Source organism: Zeugodacus cucurbitae, chromosome 4 (assembly GCF_028554725.1).
Source record: "Zeugodacus cucurbitae isolate PBARC_wt_2022May chromosome 4, idZeuCucr1.2, whole genome shotgun sequence".
Classification (NCBI taxonomy): Eukaryota; Metazoa; Arthropoda; class Insecta; order Diptera; family Tephritidae; genus Zeugodacus; species Zeugodacus cucurbitae.
The window spans coordinates 35206851-35227110 of record NC_071669.1 but is presented as its reverse complement, the minus strand read 5'-3'; the positions used below and the strand labels follow the sequence as shown (position 1 = coordinate 35227110).

Genomic DNA, 20260 nt, shown 5'->3' with positions numbered 1-20260 from the left:
AGGCTAGTAATACCATAATGGGTAATACCATAATGGAATCAAAGTGACTGAACTCACTTACCCATCTACCTTGCTAAAGATGGTTCTTATGTAGTTAGTTCTAACCTTATAAATACATTTGTCACAATAATATTATTATTTTAATAATTTGAATCTCGAGTGTCAGTGAAACATTATTTTTGGTAAAAGAAAATGTTATTGCTATCGAAAAATTTCTTGATGACTGATATATTGCTCTTCGAAGCAACCATTCCTAAAAGGGGTTTGCTGAATTCCGACCAGACTATTTGAAATCCGACGATGATGCACTTTTGTAATGATCGGTTAACTTGGTTACTATTGCATACCAGAATCAGAAAGGGAGATCGTTACTCTTGTGCTTTAAACGAGAAAACTATAAAATGAGATGTTTTAAAGCCAAACGAAACTGAAATTTTCTAAAACAGCAATTGAGTTAGTCTTAACCACTGCAATAAAGCCAACTGCAGAAACAGTACTGCAGTAGGCTAAAACTGAAGCCAACATGGCGGAGTGATAGATAATTAATGTCAGCACTGGCCATCGGCAGCAGCTACCGCCAAAGCCATCATCAGTGATTCGGACAACGACTCTTGGGTGCTGGTTCGTTACCTGGCAATCGGCCAGATGGAAACGCATTGTTGACCTGTTTCCATTGAGTTATGTGTGACAAGTGACGACAAATGGTATGTGGCGTGCCATTCGTGGCAAGATGCAAGTGTTTCAAACAACTGGCTTTTAACTGTGGCGTTAGTGGCAGCGGCAATAATAGTAGAAACTGCAACAACAACATATTGCCAGCTTGTCTACGGAAAGCGGTCTCGACACAATGCAACACAATAAGCTTTCCATGATCACCATGACATGAGCAATAAAATTCGAATAGGCATGATGATTTTCTAGCCGCAATGTGTAAAGTGATTTAACACCAGTTATCCGTGATATGCCTATCATCGCATAGTTGCCATTACTTGGATTCATAAGAAATTTCACTCTAAACAAATGGACTACGGACTTGGCACTTTTGCACATTGGTAAATAATTTATATTTCGCGTTTCTAATTTTTTTTATTATTCTGTTATTTGGGTATTTCTGTGATAATTACGGTAATTGTAAATATGCATATCGATGATTTTATTTTTCTAGAACTCTATATGAGTATACGTACCCTTATCAATTTTTAAGAAGCCAAGATTTATAGATATTACCCTGTAAGATTTTTAAAAACACCAAACGATATGGAAATATCGTCGTTTTTTTATGATAAGCATGTGCTTCTGGGCGATAAAGAAAATGTTTCGAATCATGAATCATATTGCACATTGAGTTGAACGTCTCCACTATACCGGACTGTTACGCAACGACCAGACACGACAAATGCGGGCAGATCACAAATTCAAACATATGTAAGTTGGCAAATATATATGCCCAATGTGATCACGATTTTGCGATAATGCGCGTATTTCGACATCGCCGCATCGCACTCAATGTTTGAAAATCAAACCCGTTTGATTTTGCCCGCAGTATCGTGCGAAAAATATGACATTTTAATAGTCAAACTTGAAATTATAATTTCGAAAGTTGAAAAGCGAAATATTATATATATTGGTTATATGCTGGCTGAGGGAAGTATTGACCCGGATTTTCAACAATTTTTAACCAGAGGTACACCACGTTGAATACTCCATTTACCAATTGTGCAAAGTTTTATTACCATATCTTAGTTGATGCTTGATTTATAGATTCCAAAGTGAAAGAATCAGAAGAATGTGTACATTCTATAGTAATACAGTGGAACTTCTTTACCTCGAATCACCATAATCCAAAAAAAAATTTCGAGTTAGAGAGACTTCGAGTTATAGAAATTTTCATCAAAACATAAATTCTTCAAAGAGCTGTAAAATATAGATTTACCCACAGTTTTAGTTATTTACTTCGCAAAAAGTTTTATTGAAATACATTAAAACATGTATTCTGTAATTTTGTTTGTTGCACTTTGCTATTGTTTGAATCTTGACGTCTGTATCTCATGCCTTTGTTACACGATTTATGAAATCTATAAGTGTAATATCATATTTTTTGTTCGCCTCCATACGATATAGAGTGAATCTTTTCAAATTCTTTTCTGCCTCGATAGTAAAAATTTTAAATTTTGTATTATGTCCTGGTCGAAAATTTTTACACTACATATATTCAGATAGTGTAAAATCATAATAAATCGTAATAAACCCATAATCATACACATTAGGTAGCTATGCCTCTCAATAGTCAAATTTACCAAGCACAGGTAATACCTGCAAGATATTTCGCTAGCTGAGTTAACTAATCTTCCCATAAAATAATATAATTTTCACTTCTTCTTCTTTATTGACTTAGACACCGCTTATGCGGTTATAGTCGAGTTCACAACAACGCGCCATTCATTCTCGCTGTTTGGCGCCAATTGGTGATACCAAGTGCAGCCAGGGTATCGGGTTCGCTATCTCCTGCTGTTGTGCTCTCACTGACATGATGAGTGCTATAAGAGAGCAGGAGTCCAAGCCAAGTAGAAAATCGTTTGGCTGTCAGTTGTGATTGCAGCTTCTCAATATCGAACCTTTCTTGTGTTTGTTAACGGGTGCGCTTTGCTGCACAGAGGCGGGTGCGTATCTTTGCAGCTACAAGATAGTGGTCCTCGTCGATGTTATAACAACGGACCGTACGCTCGTCAAAAAACGCTGGAGACATGTCGTCCATCTATCACAACATGATCGATCTGGGACAGCCAAGTAGCTTGATGTATTTTCTGATGCTGGAATCTATTATTACAGACCCCGTTTTTAACCAACTTGAACGTTGACCCCCGTTAATGAATTGTGAAAGACGAAGACAATTGCAGACCCATAATTTTAGATATCATCTGATTTCAGTTACTTGCAATGCTACCATTATATTCGAGAAAGTTTATTGTATTAAATAATAAATCAAGTAAGGACCACATATTCGTCATATATATGGTATAAAGTCCATTGAAAGTTGGAAACCCTAATATTAGGTATATGGGAGCTAGGAGAAGTTATGACTCGATTAGAAGCACTAAGGTCCTCATGTTGTATATATGGGTTTTAAAAAGGCGATCCCACAGATTGACTTCACAGTTCTGGTATATAGGAAGTAGGCGTTTCATTTCATTAGATTAGGTCGAGTAGTTTGGTGGTTATAATCCAATTTCAACCATTTTTGGACTATATAAGATAGTACCTTAAAGAAACGATTCTAGAAAGTTTCCTTGCTATAGCTTTAGGAGTTTAGGAGATATGTACAAAAACCTTAGTAGGGGGCGGCGCCACGCCCACTTTCCCAAAAAATTTTTTTATATAACTTTATTTAACAAATTTTACTTTTATAACTTTATTTTTGTCTTAGTTATGGCACTTTATATGTTTTCGGTTTTCGCCATTTTGTGGCCGTGGCAATTGTCCGATTTCGCAATACCAACCTCCTCAGGGTGCCAAGGAATATGTGTTCTAAGTTTCATTCAGATATCTCAATTTTTACTCAAGTTATCGCTTGCACGGACAGACGGACGGACGGACAGACATCCGGATTTCAACTCCACTCGTCATCCCATATCTAAATCTTTTATTTCTGGGTGACACAAACAACCGTTATGTGAACAAAACTATAATACTCTCTTAGCAACTTTGTTGCGAGAGTATAAAAATGATTAGATTTATCAACAAAAAGTAGATGCTAAAATAATTTCCAAATAGATAATGTCTTGTAGAGTTGACTTAGATGAGCCGAAAGAATCCAAATGTCATTAATTCACACATCACATTTAAATAACTCAACCGTTAGCAAAGGTACCGAATTAAAACTTAGAACATATAGAAAGTAATTACCACATACTTTCTTCCAAAAATCGGTCCACAAATTTTTTCTTCACACATACTATGCACACATAATCAATAACGGCACTTCCGTCTCTCAGTAAACTTAATACGTCTGCACGGAGCCAAGTGCGGTTGAAATATCTAAGTGGTCACTTTAGTGCACATTTTTACCATATCGGCTCGTTAATGCTTTGTTATGACAAATAATCGGTAGATACATACATACGTATTTATAATACGAAAATGTGCAGCAATTTAGATTAGTACTAGTATTTAAATAGGGCATCAGTAGATGCTCCAATTAATGACCACTTTGGAAACTAAAGATGCAAAAGCAACTTACATTTCGCGTATTAAGAGCTCAATAGCAACTAAACGAAAGTGTGATCGAGAAACAAGCTCACAAAGAATCGAAAACATACGCACTTATGGGTAAGTATGTGTGTCATATGCAAATAAATATTGTACATACACATAAATACACATATAAGAAGTAAGGAAAGGCTAAGTTCGGGTGCGACCGAACATTTTATACTCTCGTAATTTATTTCTATATTTTAATTAAGATAAAACACAATTTGACCCATATATTCGGCATAAAGTCCAATAGAATAACAAAAACCATCATATATGGTATATGAGGGCTTATGTAATTCCTAAACCGATTTCACTAATTTTTCCCACTAAGCTACACTATATACAAGACTATATGCTCACTTAATTTTGCTAAGATATCTCACATATTAACCGATATATGTATGCGGAATAAAGCCCGCACATAATTAGATATATGGGGGCTGGGGGAAGTTCTGATCCGATTTTAATAATTTTTGGAACAGAGAAACACAATTAGGAGAAATTTCCTCTGAATTAAATTAAAATATCGGAAAGATTTACCGATATTTTCGGTGAAAAATTACCCTTAGACACTAAGTTCTTCATGTAGATATCCGGGGCCTTGAAAAGTTATAGTCCGATTTCGAAAATTGTTCCGTAAGTGAAGCCACAGATGATATACAGTATTTGTGTAAAGTTTTTTCCACTATATTCATCGGTTCATTATGTATATATTATAAAGTGAACGAATCAGATGGAATTCAAAATTTAGTTATATAAGTGGGCGACGTCACGCCCATTTTCCATTTTGTAAAAAAATCTGAGTGCAGCTTAACATAACAACATAACCTTTGTATGGGAGGTGTGCGTGGTTATTATCCGATTTCTTTCATTTTTAGACTGTATAAGAAAATTACTAAAAGAAACGGCTTCAGAAAGTTTGGTTTATACAGTTTTTTTGGTTTGCAAGATATATACAAGAAACGGGGCCACAGCCACTTTAAAAAAATTATATCCAAATATGCCCCTCCATAACATTATTTATGGCTTAGTTATGACACTTTATGTGTTTTTTGTTTTCGCCATTGTGTGGGCGTGGCAGTTTACCGATTTTGCCTCCCCCTCTTCCCTCTTCCAAGTTTCATTAAGATATCTAAATTTTTACTCAACTTATCGCTTGCACGGACAGACGGACAGACATCCTGATTTCAACTTCACTCGTCATCCCGATCATATATATGTATATATATAACCCCTTATCTAACTCTTTTATTTCTGGGTGATACAAACAACCGTTATGTGAACAAAACTATAATACTCTGTGCAACATGTTGCGAGAGTATAAAAAAGAAAACGGAAAACCTCGCGTCATAATATAAATATGCTTTAGCCAAAAAGGGGAAATTCCGTATAATGCCACTGAGAAAGTAATAAAAAACGGTACATTTACAAAACCAACGATACCTGCATACATTCAGAGGTGCATATGAGTGTACATACTATATATTTACTATGACTCCACATAATATTATTCATATTGTTGCCCCAGACAGGAAAATTTTATTTTCAACTCGACCATGCGGTTTCAAAGTGGAAAAAGTCATACCGCTCACAGAACACAAAGGCTGGTGGCACGTTTGTTGCACTACAATTGCATTTGATAAGTGTGGCCAGCAATGCCAGCAGTGGCCGAAGTTTCATTTTCTACTGCTACTCTCAATCACGTCGACTGGAATTGACCGCAGCCACTTTTCTTTACTGAAAGTACGTACATTCACACATACTTACTTAGCCACTCGTAGGTGCACATTTATATTCGTGAAGATACATATTATAAGTATGGGTGTACATATAGGCTATTTCAATAGCGTTACAGTTATAGACTAAAAATGTTGACATTTTACATTAACTTAAGCACATAGAAGAAACTTGTGGATCACATCATTGCGGTTTGGATAAACACAATCTCAATAAACTATGTTAGGGCTCTATTTTCCAATAATGATGTGCTTTGGAAAATTAACGCCTGAAATTTCCCTATTGCTAACCCCTTTATCGTAATCGAAATCGTAGGAAAGTATGCAGAAGGTTTTTTAGATTTTTTAACTCAATACAAATGTTAAGCTGGAGAAAACCGTTTTTATCCTAAAAGGAAATTTGCGATTTTCATAGAACTGATCCCTTTGAATATAAAGGGTGATTTTTTAAGAGCTTGATAACTTTTAAGTTTTTTTTATAACAGTTTTTAGTTATAACAAGCACACTAAGATCCTTGCAAAGTAGTAAACTTCGTTTATTCGCAAAATTCGTTGATGAAAACAGTAATTCCGGATTTTATACGGATTATTTAATGTTATTAACTTTATAACGCAACTGGGCTCCTCTGTAAGATTGAGATTTCAGGCTTAAGCTTTGACAATAATGAAACAGTCATATTGGTATTTTTTAAATATACATAATAAAGAAACTAATTAAGAGTCCGGCTATTCGAACCATTTGGGACACAGTTAAGCGTTAGTTAATTCCAGAAGGTAGTGTCCGACTACAAACTTTAGAAAAATGTTCGGACTTTGACGTGGTTTCACTAATATAACCTTGATCACTTTTCAAAAGCACCGAGCCACTCATTCCACCCCTTGTATAATACTATAGTGCTGTATATTTATTAGGGATTTCCCTACAGGGCATTTAAGCACACTATGTACCCATTTACAATGACGGTATGCTGCAGCAGCCAGAGCAAAAGCAACTGTTGCTGAAAATACGGCGCTTCAACGGCGTTAGCGTCGGCGCTCACAACGCGCAGCACAAGGCCTTTCACTCTATAAAATCGTATGCGCAACAAGTAGCGAAGCCATTCTGTCTTTGCATTTCGAACCTTTCTTTTCGGTGGCAGTGATAAAGTAAAACGCGCGCGCGCACATCATCTTTTATGGCAGTCAAATTGTCAGATATAAAGTGAATTCAACTACAAAGCTCACAGCAAAGAGTGTAATAACAACATTTGTTGAACGGAACAAGAACTAACTAAAATTAGTGCATTTCTCGTTGTTTAAGATTTTGGTTGTGTGAAAATTTATTTCCAACGAGGAGCTGCGATTGTGTATATAAACTAAGGTTGGTCCAGAGAATATTTTAAACTTTCGGTATCAAATGACATGCGTTCATGCAACATATGTACATATATACATGTATATATACGAGGAACGAACAAAGAAACAGTGCAAATCAAAAGTGTGTTAAATAAAAAAGAATTACATACATACATACATACGTACGTCTGAATGACCCTCCCTACAAAAACCAAAAAAAAAACAAGAAGAAAAATTTGAAAGATCAAGTTGCTGGAAGGCAGTTTCAATTGAAGTGTCTAGTGTGTGGCATGTCTGCTATTGAAGTAATTACTTAAACATTCAGTCCGTTGAAATGACACAAAGAACTGGAGAAATCCGCCAAATAATCCAGTGTTGTTTGGATTCCCCTTCAACAAGTTCGAGGTGTCAATTCATCTCAGTGCCTCAGGCACAACATTAACTTTTCATGAATTAGTTATATTATATTTACGCATATATTGCAAATTTACTTGACACACGCCAGTGTATGATCATAAAGAGTTGTATTTGTAATTGTATTTAGGTAAAATAAAATTATAGGTCGCCTCTTGATGTAACTGAGTCTAACTGAGTCTGAGCGCCAAATCATCGGAATTAGTTCAAGACAAAAATTGAATGAAAGTACTCGAGGTACTTGAACTGATTAGCATAACAAATAATTTCCCAGTAATTGATTATGTATCTAACTTTCATCTCTTATTGTTACATCAAATACGAACATATGTATCTATATATACAGTGGAACTTCCATAACTCAAACTTCTATAACTCGAAGATCTCCATAACTCGAACACTTGAATTGGCAATAGCCTTTAGAAGCCAAATTTCATAAAAATTTCCTTCCCTAACTCGAAGTTCTCCATAACTCGAACTGTTGAAATGGCAATAGAAGGCAACTTTCATACAAATTTCCTTCCATAAATCGAACTTTTTGGACAGTACATAATACAAAATTTAAAATTTTACTATCGAGACAGAATTTTAAAAGAGTTCCTCTATATCCTACGGAGGCGAACAAAAAATATAATATTGCAGCTATAGATTGCATAAATCATTTAACAAAGGCATAGATATAAGATATAGACGTCAAGAGCCAAACAATAGCAAAATACAACAAACAAAATTAAAAAAAAAATTCTTTTAACGTATGTCCATAAAAATTTTTGCGAAGTAAATAAATAAAACAGTGTATAAATCTTATTTTAGAGCTTTTTAAAAATTTATATGTTTTAATGAAAATTCTATAACTCGAAGTCTCTATAACTTGAAGTTTTTTTGTGGATTATGGTGATTCGAGTATTTGTAAAAGATAAGAGGTAGCCAATAACAAAAAGTTTTTTATTTGTGCCAGCGCAATTTTGGCTTCTTGAGGTCGAATTGTAGAATCTTTAATAGATACACAAGGCCATTCTAGTGCATAGAGTACCGTTATTAACTATGATTCGCGTTTGACGTAATGGACAAAAAGAAATTGAAATTTCTCGTGTTTTTGTATGCGGAATATTATTTAGGGATAGTAGATAGGATAGTTGGATATAATTTTAACATTTAGTAATGAAAATTCAATACATAAACTTAAACTTTTCAAATAAGTGAAGTTGTGAAAGTTAATGTTAAATATTATTTATATCACAATTTATTGCTTATATTATAAGATTTTGTTTATTTATTATTCTCTCATATCGTATGGGTATTTGACACATTTTGCGTGCTTCCTATTTGCACATTTGTACATAAAGGGAGTATATGTATTTTTGAATAATTTTCTCTATATTTTGTTCAATATGTATGTAAGCAGAATAAAGCTTTTCTGCTTTTGTTGAGGGCACTTATTCCCTAATTGTGCCGCTTGTGGCATAAACTGAAGTACATATGAGAAATATTTTGCGACGACTTAAAGCGACGCCATTCTTCATTTATTCTTTTACACTTTGAAGGCTAAACAATGCTAAATGAATATGTGCAGTAACGATTTTTCATTTGAACCCAACAAATTACGGTAACCAAAAAGCGATTATTCTCCACATAGGAGGTGTGTTCAAAAAATAACGGGAATTTTAAATTTCCCAGTGTCAATTTTTTTATTATGTTAATATATGTATGTATATGAATACTTTTTGTTTGTTTGTTGAAAGCTTACACATCGTTGATTATTTGTTAACTCTTGGTCGAAATCAGTACTCCAGATGTGGCTCTGTGTAACTTTTTCCTATTTCAAAAAATAAAAGGAAACTTAAAGAGCCGTCGTTTTTCAAGCCTATATACATATATACAGTGGAACTTCTCTAACTCGAATCATCATAATCCACAAAAAAACTTCGAGTTACAGAATTTTCATTAAAACATGCAATTTTTTTAAAAACTTTTATTTATTTACTTCGCATAAACTTCTAAGTAAATACATTAAAACATGTATTCTTTAAATTTGTTTGTTGCACTTTGCTATTGTTTGGCTCTTGAAATCTGTATCCCATGCCTTTGTTACACGATTTATGCAATCCATAAATATAATATCATATTTTTGTTAGCCTCCATGCGATATAGAGATACTCTTTTAAAATATGCCTCGATAGTAAAATTTAAAATTTTGTATTATCCCCTAGTTGAAAAGTTCGATTTATGGAATGAATTTTGTGTGTAATTTTGCTTATATTTCCATTTCAAGAGTTCGAGTTATAGACGTTCGAGTTATGGAAGAAAATTTGATTTCTAAACGCCATTGCCAATTCAAATGTTCGAGTTATGGCGATCTTCGACTTATAGAAGTTAGAGTTATGGAAGTTCCACTGTAATATATGTATATAATATTCAAGTATAAAGTTAGATGGTAAAGCAAATTTTAATGCCAAGATTTTAGATTTATAGATATAATTTGAAATCGTGACAATATTTAAAATTATTTCACCATAAAATGTATTGGCATACATGTGTACATACGTACATGTAAACATAGAGGACCAAGCCCCCAAACATGCATACTTACACGCCTATCATTGGTATAATACATATGTAGGCAAAACATTGCCACTGTAAATGCCCCTAGCTTTCTTACACATTTTGTAGATACGTATAAAGCAAGCAACACGTTTTTGTTGTCGCCGACACTTCAATTACTCTTTGATTGTTGCAAACGGGCGAAAGCGTTACGAACAAAAGAAAGGTAAAAATTGTAAATCAAGGGTTAAGCTAACTGCCCATAATTACACATACACACACTCAGAAATTCAAACCGACGGCACAAAGCAACAGTGAATTTGAGTGAAAATGCTGCGAGAGCAAGCCATTAAACGGCAACAAGCCAGAAATACACAGCCACCGCCCCCTACTATAAACGCACCGGTCCGCTATCATCGCCGTCGACAACAGATGTTCCACGCGGCTGCCGTAACATCGCCCATGTTGCAACGGTTACTGTTATCTACACTGGCGCTTTTACTGACGCTTAGCCAGAGCGCAAACACAGTTGGTAAGTGATGTCGAGTTAACAAGTTGCTTCATATGTTCATTTATTCTTACATACAGACATATGTATATACATACAGACATTCTTATTTTACATATGTATGTATATATTTGCTATCCACATACAGCTTCCCATTGATATACATAAGTACATACATATATGCATATATGTATTTATGTTTATGGAATTATGTATGTGTAAAAAATGGATAGAAAAGCAACTAAATAAGTTAGCAAACTATTTACTGAAACTATATCTCTAAATAACAAAAATATAGACATATGTGTGAGGTCTAACTTATCTATTTCGAAATGTTTGTTCAATTTTCTAAACCCCATCATTAGGAAAAACCCCGCATACATATTTATGTATGTATGTGTGTATGGCTTAAGTCTTAAAAAGCTAGTAATATAAGGTCAAAATCATATAATGAATTTCTTTGTAAAAACTTATTCGCATTCTTAAAAGCACTACACATTGAGAAGGAACATAAGAAGTAAAATATTGAAACAAAATTTGTTCATTGGATTCCAAACCTAACGTCCGAAAGGTGGCCATTATTACCATACACATAATAATTTAACCAAAGAACAGCAGCTCGACACTCTCGCTCTATGTACACGCCTGAGGTTTGAAACTCTGTATTGAAACTGCATTCATTGTAGTAATAGGTACATATGTATGATGGAAAGTGAAAATGCGCACAAGTTTATAGTGATGAACTGAAAAGGTGCTTAAATCTACAAGTAATAATAATTAATTTTGCATTATTACAATACATTTCATAATCCACAATCAAGTCGTACATTTTTAGGCGTACTAATGTAGTTTGGTGGAAATCATTATATTTATAAATTGTGGTTAGAGGAAAGTATGTATCAATTTCATAATTTTCAGACATCATGCCTAAGACGCACAGTCCCACTTAATTGCTTTAAGATATCGAACAATTGATCTACCTCTATCAATTCGGTTATTTTGACGGGTCAGAGAAATGTCTGGGCTAGTTCTAATAACGAAACACGTTGACTGATTTACACGATATCCTCATATACGGCTTATATGATTCGCACCCAAGGATAAGGTGTGCGGAATTTGCTATAATAAGTCGGTACTACGGTCATAATATTTTATAGACATCATAATGACACAGATGAAAAATAGGCGAAATCACTCTCTCATTTTAGAACACATATTAATACTACGTTCGACATTGAAAACCTCTTGAAAACACAATTTGTGGATTGTGGAACCAAAGTCGTTCTGACCGACATTTTGTGTTTTCGAGGCGTTTTCATTGACAATTCACAAATTTATTTGTTTGATTACATTTGAGCATTTTTATACTCCCGCAACGTGTTGCTAAGAAAGTATCAAAGTTTTGTTCTCATGTTATTTGTAAGTCATAAAACTAAACGATATAGGGTTATAAATATCAAAATGATCAGGAAAAATTTCTGATATATTAATGAAACTTCGGGAATTACACCATCTTTCTTAAAATGATTTTTGTTTTCTAGTGGACTTTGTGCCCAATACATGAGTCGAGTTGCATGTAATTTTAAAGTGATTTTTTCTCAAAAAATTTTTGAATGTATTCTGCCCTGTACTCTAGTTATCAAATTGTAAGTGAGAGATGACCAGCATAATAGGGTGATAATGCAGCATGTGTATAATGTTGAAATATTAAAAGTTACCATTCGAGATAAGAAATGAAAACGCTCTTAATAACATTAAACAAATAAATTTCGAGAGTATAAAATGTTCGGTAACACGCGAACGTAGCCCTTCCTTTCTTATTATACTCTCGCAACAAAAGTTGCTAAAGAGAGTATTATAGTTTTGTCCACATAACGGTTGTTTGTAAGTCCTAAAACTAAACGAGTTAGATATAGGGTTATATATACCAAAGTGGTCAGGGTGACGAGTAGAGTTCAAATCCGGATGTCTGTCTGTCCGTCCGTGCAAGCTGTAACTTGAGTAAAAATTGAGTTATCTTAATGAAACTTGGAACACGTGTTCTTTGGCACCATAACAAGGTTAAGTTCGAAGATGGGCGGAATCGGACCACTGCCACGCCCACAAATTGGCGATAACCAAAAACACATAAAGAGCTATAACTAAGCCATAAATAAAGTTATGAAAATAAAATTTGGAACATAGGATCGCATTAGGGAGGGCCACATTTGAATGTAATTTTTTTGGAAAAGTGTCCAAAAATGAAAGAAATCGGATAATAACCACGCTCACCTCCCATACAAAGGTTAGGTTGAAAATGACTAAAAGTACGTTAACTTACTAACGAGAAACGTCAGAAACACAAAATTTCACAGAAATGATAGCAGAGGGAAGCTGCACTCAGATCTTTTTACAAAATGGGCGTGGCATCGCCCACTTATGGGTCAAAAACCATATCTCAGGAACTAATCGACAGATTTCAATGAAATTCGGTATGTAATACTTTATTGACACCCTGATGACATGTGTGGAAAATGGATGAAATCGGTTCACAACCACGACTACTTTCTTTATAACTCAATTTTGAATTCTATCTGAAGCCTTCACTTTATAATATATACATTCGGAACCAATGATGATAGCGAAATAAAACTTTACGCAAATACAGTATATGATCTGTGGCATCACTTGTGAAAAAATTGTCGAAAACGGACTATAACTTTTCAAGGCCCCAGATATCGAACATGTTGAACTCAGCGCCTAAGGTTAAATTTTAACCGAAAATATGGGTAAATCTCTCAGCTAATTTAATGTTATTCACAGGAAATTGTTTTCTTCCAATAGTGTGTCTCTGTTCCAAAAATTATTAAAATCGGGTCACAACATCTTCTAGCTCCCATATACATAATTATAGGTTTTTCAAAAATATCATCCCCTAGCTCCCATATACCTAATTATAGGGTTTTCAAAAATTCGTTGGGCTTTATTACGCATATATGTATTGGTTAATATCTAATATATCTTAGAAAAATTAAGTGAGCGTATAGTCTTGGATATAGTGTACCTTGCTGGTGAAATTGAATGAAATCGGTTCAGGAATTACCTCAGCCCCCATATCTATATATGACGATTTTCGTTATTCTATTAAACTGTATGCCGAATTTATGGGTAAATTTGTGCGTTATCTTAATAAAATTTCTTCAATAAATTGCGAGAGTATAAAATGTTCGGTTACACCCGAACTTAGCCTTTCCTTACTTGTTTTTATTTGTTTCTCCATTTTTTTGACAAAGTAGTGGAATTTGTTTACAATATCAAATGACAATTTAGAGCTGGCAAAATATGTCTTCCAATTATATTGACTAAACTAGAGCAGACATCGATTATAATGAGTGGAATGTAAGTTTTCAAGAAGTTTTCAGCGAAAACTGTGATTTCGTTTGACAGATTTTGCATGGATGAAAACACAAGTTTTCGAACGAAAACTCATTTTTTCAATGAAAACACGTTTTCAATGTCGGTCCGAACGTAGTATAAGATTCCAATGCAGATAGCGGAAAAGAACTTTGCACAAATAACGTATTTGAGGTGTGGCATCACTTGTAGAAAAATTGTCGAAATCGAAATATAACATTTCAAGGATATTGGGCATAAGGGTAAATTTTCACCGAAAATATGGGCAAATATCTCACATATTTTAAAGTCAGATGGAATCTTTTTCTTCTTATAGCGTGTCTTTGTACCAAAAATAGTTAAAATCGGATCATAACTTCCCGTTGCTCCCATATACGTAATTATAGGTTTTTCAAAAATACGGTGGGCTTTATTCCGCATATATTGGTTCATATGTGAGATATCTTAAGTGATCGTATGGTCATGGATATAATGTACCTTGGTGGTGAAAATGAGTGAAATCGGTTCAGGAACTACCTCAGCCCTCATATACTATATATGATGCTTTTTGTTATTCTATTGGACTTTATGCCAAATACCTGGGTCAAATTGCATAATGTTTATGTGTTATCTTTATAAAATCACATCAATAAATTACGAGAGTATAAAATGTTCCATTGCACCCCTACTTAGCCTTTCCTTACTTCGATTTCGTCTTATTGTTCAAAATATCAGTACTTCGGGTTCTTTCCGTTTTTGTGACAAATTTTTCAAAATGGTGCCGTTTTTATACTCTCGCCACAAAAGTTGTAAGAGTATTATAGTGAGAGGGTTACTTTCGTGAATGTGCGAAATCGGACCACTGCCACGCTCTCAAATTGGCGAAAACCGAAAACACATAAAGTGCCATAGCTGAGCCATAAATAAAGTTATAAAACTAAAATTTGGTATAAAGAATTGTACTATGAAGGGGCAAATTTGGATATAAAGTAATTTCAGGAAGTGGACCCCGCCGCCTATTAAGTATTTTGTACATATCTCGTAAACCACTAAAGCTATATTAAGAAAACTCTTTAGAGTCGTTTCTTTTAACCACGCCAACTTCCCATACAAATATTAAGTATACTAACTACTTAAAATTCAGTAAGGAAAAACACCAGAAATCTTAAATTTCATTTTAAAGTGCACTCAAATTGGTATACAAAATTTTAAATGGGTGGGGCTCCGCCTACTTATGGGTCAAAAGCCATATCCCCGAAACTACTCGACAAATTTCAATGAAATTCGGTTTGTAATATTTTTCTCGCATCTCAATGATATGTTGCGAACGGTTAACAACCACGTTCCTATCTACATAAGTATATACCAGAACTTTAAGGTCAATCTGAATCGTTTACTGTACAATATATAAAGTAAGCAATAGTGCAGATATCGAAACAGAACTTTGCACAAATACTGCATTTATAGTGTGGCATTGCATTTCTAAAAATCGTAGAAATCGGTCCATCGGTACTTCAAACAATTTTTTTACCGAAATTATAGTTAAGTCTCTCAGATATTTTGAGGGAATATGTTTCTTCTAATATTATGGCTCCGCGCCAATGAGTGAAATCGGGTCATAACTTTATAGGCTTTATACCATATATATGTATGCCGAATATGTGAGTCTAATTGTTTGTTATATTAATAAATTGCGAGAGTATAAAATGTTCGGTGACACCCGACTTTTTTCTTCTAATAATATGTCTCCGTGAGTGAAATCGGGTCATAACTTCACCTAGCTACCATATACCTTAAATTAGGGTTTCCAAATTTCAATGGACCATATACCATATACATATATGTATGATTGTGTGTTATATTAATGAAATTAAATAAATAAATTGCGAGAGGATAAAATGTTTAAAATGCCCTTCCTTAGTTGTTTCAATGCAACGGTCATTTGCTGAAAAGTGAAAACGAGATTATTGTCTCTTTGTAATATTCGTATGGTTTATGTATTTGCATATTTGTAGAAACCTGTCCTCTACGCTCAAGTGTTTGTTTATGTTGTCTAAGCCTTATTAACACGTCACAGTCAGAGTTTCTCTAGACAAATATGCATAAACATACATACATATGTGACTATGCAAACGGTGAAAATTGCTTTGCACATTAGGATGAGCTATTATTCTAAAGAGAAACATATTGAAAATAAACATAAAATAATGGATAAATTTTAACTATTTTATATTCCCTGTATAATAAGATATTTAGCTGCATAACCAATTTGATGCTAATTCATTTTAATTGAGACCTTACATATCGGATTATTAGGCATTGCATACAATTTCTTGAGTTTGCAGTCCTGCACCTATCCCTCAGATCTAAGTATGTATGATTAAAAAGGGCAAATGCATGTTGATTGTTTTATTTTTTTTAAGTTATTGTCCATTATTTTGAGGCTGCTGAAAACATAACCAATCCTCTCTTCTAAAGCTTGCCCAGGAAATTACAAGTTCCAATGTATATGTAGGTCAAATAATACAACTAAACTTGCTTTACTTTATGTATGTATGTACATACATAGCTGTTTTAATCGAAGGTCGTGTTCGGACACTACACCGAATACTTCCTTTTATGAATTCACACGACTGCTTTATATACATACGTAAATATATATGTACATAAATATGTAAGAATTTGCATAGAATATAATTTGCGTCTCGTAGCGTTGATCAGACAAGCTGAAGAGAACCACGATTAGAACGGAAGAAATCGTAGTGTAGCTACAATTGCAGCATATAATTCAAAGATTAGTTCTAACGGTATGTACGCATACACAATACAAATACATACATACATACAGTGGCGAGCAAAACCGTTCGGATGTTCGCCACTTTTGGATTTGGAGTGATGTAAATTTTTTTAACAACAGCTCAAATATTACAAAATTTTCAGGATAAGTTTATTAGGTATTGCATAATAAAATAACAATCAATAATCTAATTCATTCACTAACACAAAAGAAAAATACAACAAAAACTAAAACAAACTCATTCAGTTCAGGCATTTGCTAGACGTCTAGACATATTTTCAACTAAATTTTCTAATATTTCGTTTGGTATGCTTATGTATTCGACTTGTAATCTGCTCCATAGCTCCTCCATATTGCTCGGCTCTTTTCGGTAATTGCACAGTCTCCTCTTTACAATTGCCCACAAATTCTAAATCGGATTAAGGTAAGGACTTTTTGCTGAACATTGGATGAGTTGAAATCGTTGATATGGGAATCAACGAGTACCAATTCGGGTGTCCTTTGAATCGGAATCCTGTTGGAAAATTACGTCAGTAGTATGGTCTACCATCCGATTGGAAACGATTCATTTTTAATTTCTTATTTATTTCATCCGACCAGATAACTTTTTTCCGGTCCTAGTCGAACCCATTTTTATGTTTCTAAATGCACTTTAGACGCGCCTTAATATTTTGATTAGATAGAGCAATTTTCTTCTGTTTAACGGCAGCCGAAAAACCAATTTTTTGGAGAGCACTCAGAGCGGTCCCTTCGTTGGCATATTTTTACGGCGTTTGAAGCATCTTACGGTGCTTTATCATCTGTTTTAGTGAGTCTTCTCACTGTTTGCCTAGCATCAATGTTTGTTATCATCCTTGGGCATCCTTATACTCCCGCAACGTGTTGCTAAGAGAGTATCAAAGTTTTGTTCTCATGTTGTTTGTAAGACATAAAATAAACGATATAGGATATCAAAATGATCAGGATGACGAGACGAGTTAAAATCCGTCTGTCCGTACAAGCGGTTACTTGAGTAAAACTTCTGATATATTAATAAAACATCGGGAATTACACCATCTTTCATATAATGATTTTTGTTTTCTAGTGGTCTTTGTACCCAATACATGAGTCGAGTTGCATGTAATTTTAAAGCGCTTTTTTCGTAAAAAAATTTTGAATATATTCTGCCTTGTGCTCTAGTTATCAAATTGTTCTTTAATCATGTAAAAAATGGAGCACATTCAAAAAGATAATGCAGCATGTGTATAATGTTGAAATATTAAAAGTCACCATTCGAGAAAAGAAATGAAAACGCGCTTAATAACATTAAACAAATAAATTGCGAGAGTATAAAATGTTCGGTCACACGCGAACTTTGCCCTTCCTTACTTGTTTTTATTTCTGTTTCTCCATTTTTTTGACAAAGTAGTGGAATTTGTTTACAATATCAAATGACAATTTCAAGCTGGCAAAATATGTCTTCCAATTATATTGACTAAACTAGAGCAGACATCGATTGTAATGAGTGGAATGTAAGTTTTCAGCGAAAACTGAGATTTCGTTTGACAGATTTTGTATGGATGAAAACACAAGTTTTCGAACGGAAACACATTTTTTTCAATGAAAACACAGTTTTCATGTCGGTCCGAACGTAGTATAAGGTCTTCTAAGGTTCACACTTACTTCGATTGAAAATTACATGCAGCGTGATGCGCAACTACATATACATATGTACATACATACATAAGTAGAAATATTATTTGAATCAATTCAATCTTATTTTTAATTTATTTTTAGTTTGACCATGCATGGCCTTTCTTTGAAGAAAGCCACGGGCGCGATAGTGGCTTGTGTATGGACATATGCACGTACGTTTATATCAAACTTTTGTTCATGAATTATTGCTTTGTGAATCTAAGAATCTTAAATTGACTTTTAATTGTTTAGAATTGCTTTATATTAAAAGTTTTCGAAAATAATATCGCACACTGTGTTCGAAGGCGGCAACAATGCCGTTAGTCTATAGAAGATAATGGCAACCGGTTTTGTTTATTCAACGTCACGGTGTCTTCTAGTATGTACAGATACATACATACATATATGTATATTTCATTTTACGCCACTTTGCTCTGCTCCAATTCAAATGCATAGCAATTATCCGGAGAAATTTTATTAACGTGCTGCATGATCATATCATAACATATATATATCTACATATGTATGTACATATATGTACGGGCGTAAATATGTTACCTATGTATAATATGTGCAAACATACTTGGACATACAGTAGCTCACAGCCAAAATGATGCAGCAATGATATGAAAAATCGCTTAGTAAAAAATCATGTTTATATTTCGAAATAAAAAAACCCAAACATTATTTATATTTTACAAGCGTTAAGTAAAAACATGTTCGTATACGAAATACCATCTCATAGCCAAAATGATGCACAAATGATTACCGTTAGCGGCGACAGCTTGGCAAAGTAAATACTGTTATAAATGTGAGCTATCCTGGAATAATATTGAATAGTTTTGACATTTTAGTATTGTCATTTGTAAAGTATATTTCAAAATGAGCCGCGAAATGTGTAAGTATTGAAGTGCGCGAGTTAGTCCTAATTATTATAAAGACGGAAAAAGTCAACGCAAAGTCGTGTAAATGGTGAAACTGAGTCAAGAAACTATTCGGCATATCATTTAACGTTATGTTCGTGAAAATCGCGTCGTAACGAAAGTATCTCCTTTTGGATTGTTCGGAAAATTCGTAAAAATCCCCATTTAAGTGATCCAGCTTAAAGCAAGGAAATGTAAAATATCCTTGGAAAGAACAGTCATCTCGAAACCACAAGAAGAATGCTTAGAGAAGCTGAATTAAATGGCAACACAGCCCGTAATAAACCATATATCAATGCTAAAACTCGAAGTGCAAGGTTGAAGGTTGCAAACGAACAGTTATATAAGTCTGCAAGCTTCTGGAATACCGTAATTTTTGCAGTTGAGAGTAATTTCAGCCTCTTTAGATCGGATAGAAATAGATATGTACGTACAAAACCAATTGCTGAGCTACAACCGCTAAATCTACGTAGTACCGTAAAACATGGGGGAGAGCATGTAATGGGAATCGGGAATTAGGAATTCATCGATTGTACTATATACCCTGCAAGACGAGTAGAGTTACTTATCTTATGGAATATTGGTTACCAGTAAAGAAAGCTTGTATTATTTTTTGGTCTCTTTTGTTCTAGCAGCAGGAAAAAAGTTACCATTTCTCCTCTTTTACGGCATGTCGGCGTGATTATCTTGCTCGCTCTCTCTCATTGAT

At 34.1% G+C, this 20260-nt stretch overlaps 1 protein-coding gene across 9 annotated transcripts in view; it reads left to right on the top strand.

Annotated features, from left to right (window-relative positions):
• The first annotated feature begins 1032 nt into the window (after positions 1–1032).
• LOC105211518 (serine protease inhibitor dipetalogastin) overlaps positions 1033–20260 on the top strand; it is a 55124-nt gene continuing 35896 nt past the window's right edge. The window contains exons 1-3 of one of the 9 annotated variants that reach the window (XM_054228888.1): positions 7075–7347; positions 10407–10503; positions 10564–10809. In XM_054228888.1, coding sequence (XP_054084863.1) covers positions 10608–10809 — 202 coding nt within the window. In that variant the 5' untranslated portion in view covers positions 7075–7347; positions 10407–10503; positions 10564–10607. The other 8 variants (XM_054228889.1, XM_011182972.3, XM_011182967.3 and 5 more) reach the window with 8 other exon arrangements.